The 6,000-nt window shown below is 50.9% G+C and overlaps 1 protein-coding gene across 3 annotated transcripts in view; it reads right to left on the bottom strand.

The window, feature by feature from the left end:
* Window positions 1–508: 508 nt before the first annotated feature.
* Window positions 509–6,000, bottom strand: part of CORO2B (coronin 2B) — a 140,349-nt gene continuing 134,857 nt past the window's right edge. For all 3 annotated transcript variants that reach the window (XM_067751823.1, XM_067751821.1, XM_067751820.1), the window contains exon 12: window positions 509–2,529. In XM_067751823.1, the coding sequence (XP_067607924.1) occupies window positions 2,398–2,529 (132 nt within the window). In that variant the 3' untranslated portion in view covers window positions 509–2,397. The remainder of the gene's footprint in view (window positions 2,530–6,000) is intronic.

Here is a 6,000-nt window from a genome sequence, read left to right as displayed (position 1 = left end):
TCAAAGGAGTCAAATACGTGGAAGAGTGCTTCGTAAACTGCGAAGCACCATTCCAATGTGAAACACTGGTGTCCTTCAGACCCCAGCACAGGGCTGGACCTACAGCAGATGCCTACTGAATAACTGTGGAACAGTGGTTCTCAACTGGGGGCGATTCTGACACCCCAGGGGCCACTGGGTGATACCTGGAGACATTTTTGTTTATCACAACTGGGTTCGGGGCGCTGTGGCATCTGACTGGTGGAGGCCAGGGATGCTGCCGAACGGCTTACAGGGCGCAGGACAGCCCTCACAGCAAAGAATCATCTGGCGCCGTACGTCCACGGGGCTGACGTTCAGAAGCCTTGCTGTAGATGGATGAAAGTGTGAAATGGCATCTGTAGACACGGATGTGATTTGTTGTTTCCACTAAAGCAGAGGAGCTGTGGCCGGGGAGCTGACCGTCAAGATACCATGGTGACCAAGAGCAGGAACCTCCCAGGTTAAATGAGCTGGCCGTGCCCGGGTCCGATAAGTTGAAAACATTTTATTTCAATTCTATCCTCAGGAGGCAGCATAAATAATCACAGAAGACCACAGAGGTCAGGGGGGAAGAAAAAAAAGCTTCAGAAGTGTGGGGAAGAGGAGATGTAAGCTTACACCGTCTAGCTGCGGGGTCTGGGGGGTGAGGAGACCCTGCTTTAGCTGGCCGAGAGGGTGGAAGGCTCTTGGGGGAAAAGCCCGAGGGGTCAGGGGGGCTTTCCCTGCCCAGGTCACTGGGGGGGCTTAGGGAGCCCCGCCTGTGTGGATGGATGCTCTGCAGGGCGGCCGTGGGACAAGCAGTGTGGGGCACAATGCATCTCGTAGGTCCTAGCTAATGAGAGAGAAGAGTGGACACCCACTTCTTGGTGCCCAGGCCAGACCTCACCCCTAAACTGTGACTTTTCTAAGAACAGTGTTCATGGACTCCATAGGTAGTGACAAATGAAGGGAGAAAAAGAGGAAAAAAAGAAAATTGGAGAAGACCAAGTGAAATGTGGCATCTCCCAGGGTCCTGTGACCCTGAGCGGCTTTTCAGTTTCTTTATCTGCAAAATGGGGAGGATGCTCCCGTCCTCTGGGAGCTGAGATGAGGCTCAAATGGGATCCTAAGTGTCGAAGGGCTGTGTAAACTTTAAAGTGCTACACCCACGTGAGGGGCTGTGGTCATCCTACAACTGTTAAGGCTGACCGTGACTGAGAGAGCAGGGCCGAGACATGCACACAGAGCGGCCCCCGGAGCCATCCGGCCCCTGCTCGGCCTCCCCAGGGCCAGCTGCACCCTTCTCAGCCTCAGCCTCCAGGAGGAAGAGGCCTCATCTCAGAGGGAGTCCCCTGGGGGGTGGGAGCAGAAGGTGGGGGCCGGGAGGACGTAGGGACACTGAGTGTGAGGGGCCTCGACTGGGCAGTGAGACACATTGGCACTACTGGTGTTGGGAGGCTCCCAGTCTTCTCCTCCACGGAGACTTGGGCCCTGGTGATGCCCCCGTGGGATTGGCATCTTGATGCAGTGGGAAGGGTCCGGGCCTGAGGTCTGCACACCACTGGTCCTGGTCCTGGGTCCACTGTTCATCTGCTGGGTGACTTAGTGAAGCCACTACCCCATTGCAACCCTCAGTTCTGTCACTTGTAAAATGGAGACACGATTCCCTACCCTGCCTGCTTCACAAAGTCAATGGGAGAAGGGTGTTGCCAGAGCTTTGAAGAGCCTCAGGGGAAAGCAAGGGGGCATTATGGCCTTGGCGAGCGATCCTCTTAATTCCCTGAAGATAAGAGAGAGGGGGCAAGAGACAGGAAGGAGTTGGGCTGTTCGCAACCCTTGTCAGGTGAGTGGGCTTCCAGGGCTTGGGGGGGGGGAGGGGGAGGGGGAGGGGGAGGGGCGGGGGCGGGGAGAGAGGTGGGGGATGGGAGGGAGAACAGCTGATGCCGGCAATCGGCAATCCAGCCCTTACTGTGCGTCCATCAGGGCCACTGTGAGCCCCAGCAGGGAGCACGGAGATGTCCTGGCAGCCCCCTTTGCAGGGGAAAAGTTCAACCTCTAAGTCTCCTGGGGTCCTGGCTTCCCCCTCCGCTCCCTGGTCCATTGAGGGCACCCCTCGGGGAGTCCGAGGTCTTTGCCAGCCAAGGGGAAGCCGGGGCTCCTGGGGTGGCAGGGGAAGGGGCTGCCGGCCTGGGTCTCCGGGAGAGGCTGGGGGCTTTTGTTAGCGTGAGGTCGACAGGTCAAAGGTCAGCTTCCAGTTCTTGAGGTGGCAGGTGGGGTCCTCAGGCACTCCCCCAGCTCCAGTCCTGGTTCTGTCTCTGGGGTCACCGGAGAATGGGAAGTGAAGGGACGAGTAGAAACAACGGAGAGATCGGCTTAGAAAGCAGCCCAGCCGGGGAGCTAACAGTTCTTGGGGCTGTTGCGCAAGTTTTTCAGCTCCAGCTGCAGCTGCCGAATGCGGATGTCCTTCTGGGCCAGCTCCTCCTTCAACCTCCGAATCTCATCCTGCTGCCGGAAGAACATCCGGAGGAGCTGGGGTGGGCGAGAGAGGGGGCCGGTGAGCCGAAGAGAGCAGGGGAGAAGGTGACATTTCCAGGGGGCACCCAGACCCCCAGCTCCACCCCCACGCCCCTTGCAGCCGCTGTCCTCCTGGCCCAGGCCTCCCACCCCTCCCCCGTGCCGGTGTCCCAGGTGACTCAGGTCACTGCCGCTCTCCCTTCTCCAGATTCAGCGCATGGCTCCCACCCACGTCCACCCCCAGCCCGCACCGTGAGGCAGAGAAGAAAAGCTCTGGCATATGCAGACCCGCCTCGGGCACTGATCCAGGGTCACTGAAGAAGGGATGAGTCCACACAGGCCAGTTTTCCAATATCCCAAGCTCACCCTTCTAGGGCTTCAAACCGAATACTTCATTTACCTCCCACTCGGAATAGAAAGCTTTCTAAAATGTTCTGCATCCTTCTCTTCTTAACGAAGCTTAGGATATAGAATGGAATCCAGCTTTTTTTCCTGCTGACAGGGGACTAGCACGGCGCACCAAAGTCTGCACCAGCCATCGCTGGAGTGGCCACGAGCAAAGCATGGGAATCTGACAGACCCTCGCTTAGATGGCTCCCTGGATTAACCAGCCTCTCCATTTCTTCCATAAAACAGACTGACTGACGCCTGCAAAACGCAGCCTCCACAGGCTCCTGGGGGACCCCACACACTTGAGCTGAAAGTTACCAATAAGCAGTCGCGTTGGTCCTCAAACTGCCTACTGTGAGTTGCATCTGTTTTTGTATAATGATTGCACAGTTTAATTAAATATGACATAAACTGATGAAATAGGAATACAAAAAGAGAGTTGCTGTTTCCGTAAAAACTAAGTTGAATGCATTTGAGAATCTTGAAGAAGGGTGTGCTAAGAAAGTTGTTACTGAATTAGGTGTGGATGACATACACATAAAAGATGGGGAATATTCTATATCTTGATTGTATGGTAGTGGTCACCCAGCTGTAGGCATATGTCAAAACTCATGGAACTGTACACTACAAAGGATGAATTTTACCGTAGGTCAATTACACCTCAATAAACCTGTCTTAAAAAAAAACCCGGGGGACTTCCCTGGTGGTCCAGTGGCTAAGACTCCACGCTCCCAATGCAGGGGGCATGGGTTCAATCCCTGGTCAGGGAACTAGATCCCACACACCACAACTAAGAGTTCGCATGCTGCAACGAAGATCCCACATGCCATAACTAAGACCCAGAGCAGCCAAATAAATAAATAGATATTTAAAAAAAAAAAAACTGGGGAAAACTTTGAAAAAACAAGGGCTTTGTTTTCAGATTGATTTTAAGCTCCCCTTAAAAGAAACTGAAACTGGAAACTGGAGTTAAAGTGTGATTTATTTGACAAAGACATAGCAGATCCCAACTGGGACGTCCTCAAAGAAGAGGTCTTGGTCCTACATCAAAACGTGTGGAATGAATGTATATGTTTTACATTTAAATGAAAATAAATTGTTTAAAGAATATATATATGTCATTTTTGTGATTCTTTCCTTTAACTGACTTTTTTTTTCATTAACCAACAAACCAGTCCTGGTTACATCTGTTCACAGGGATGCTGTGGTGTTTGCCCTGCACTAAGTGATTCTATGCACTCCTGTGCCTTCCAAGTTCTCAAAGTTTCTTTGTATAATTTTTTGGATCTACTTTTGTTTAAAAAACAGATTTACTGAAGTGTAATTCATGTACCGTAAATTTCACTCATTTTAAGTCAATTCGGTGAGTTTTAGTAAAATTACAGAGCTGTACAATGATGTCTTCTCCCCTGTGTCAAGCTACCTGTTGTCTCTTCACACTTAGACCCATGTGTCTACTGTTCACAGCCCCATTATCTTATTGGTTGCTTCCAGTCTTCTGTGATGATTAAAACTGTGGGTAAAACCAGAGTAACAGACTCTGAGCAATTTTTTTTTCCCCAAGAAGCAAAGTATCCAGGCTGTAGTGTGGAGAGATTGTGGCATCTGTGCTGTCTGCTCAGAGACCCTTTAAAATATTTCTCCAGGTCCTCCATTCTGATACAGACAAGTCCATAGCTAAAGGTTACTCATTGTAACTGCTATTCACCCTGCCTTCTCCACACCCAGTACTAGAACCAACTTCAGGTTCTTGTTATGGCCCTGGGCTATCGCAGCAATTCAACTACGTCTACCTTCTCAAGGTACTTAAAAGAAAAAAAAATTTTTTTTTAATGGAAAACAAGAACAAGTACCCATCATCCATTTTCAGGAAATAACATGCAAGCACTCTTCTTCTTCTTCTTTTTTTTTTTTTAACTTTTTGGCCGTTCCACGTCGCATGCGGGATCTTAGTTCCCTGACCAGGGATCGAACCTGCACCCCCTGCACTGGAAGCACGGAGTCTTAACGGCTGGACCACCAGGGAAGTCCCCATGTGACCACTCTTGCTTCGGCTTTACTCTTACCTACTTCCCCTGTACCACCCTCCTCGCGATTATTTTGAAGCAAATCCCATTGATCACACGGTCTCATCCAGCCTTAGAAATCTGAACATCCCTCTATAATGGCACATAAACATATTTTATAGCAATTATCAATTTACCTGCCAGTTTCACCTTTAAGACTGTGAGGTCCCAGAGGTTAGGAATGGTCTTACTTTTATGAATAACAGCGATAATTATAAGTTGGTGTGACAAGAAATCCTGTAAGATGGCCCCACGTTATCCTCTCCTTTCATGGGTAGACGGGGCCTAGTAACTTGCTTCAAATGAATAGAATATAGAGGACATGACAGTATGTCATTTGCAAGGGGAGTTGACAAAAAGACTGTGGCTTCCATCCTGGACACCTTCTCTTCCTCACTGCCATGCTGTGAGCAGCCCTGTGGAGAGGTCCATATCGCAAGGACCTGAGGGAGGTATCCGGCCGACAACCCTTGAGGGACTGAGACCCTTAGTCCAATGACCTGTGAGGAAGTAAGTCTTGCCGGCAACCAAGTGAGTGAACCTGGAAGCAGATCCTTCCACAGGTGAGTCTTCAGATGCGACTGCAGCCCTGTCTGATGGTTCACACCCTCATGAGAGACCTCGAGCTGCGCGCACCCACAGATACTATGAGATAATAAATGTTTGGGGTTTAAGTCCCTAAGTCTTGGGGTAATTTGCTACATGGTAATCGAGAGCTAATACAGTTAGCCTCGTTATGCATTTAACGTGAGCAGGAAGAGTGCTAGATACTTAGCAATGGTCTCTTTAATGCTCACAGCATCTCATAGCCCCGTTTTACCATGAGGAAATGGACTTAGGGAAGTCAGGAAACATGTTCAGGCACAGCCAGGAATTGAGAGGGCCAGGATCCAAATGCAGGTGGGTCCCTGCCGCCATCTCCACCGCAGCTGCATCAAGCCCAGGGCCTGGCACACGGTGGGCATTCCATGAATCCTGGCTGAGCTGAACTACGCTGGTGCCAGGGACCGAGGGTGTGGCTGGAAGGAGA

The sequence above is a fragment of the Pseudorca crassidens genome, chromosome 1 (assembly GCF_039906515.1).
Source record: "Pseudorca crassidens isolate mPseCra1 chromosome 1, mPseCra1.hap1, whole genome shotgun sequence".
Classification (NCBI taxonomy): domain Eukaryota; kingdom Metazoa; phylum Chordata; class Mammalia; order Artiodactyla; family Delphinidae; genus Pseudorca; species Pseudorca crassidens.
This window is presented reverse-complemented; position numbering and strand designations above follow the sequence as displayed.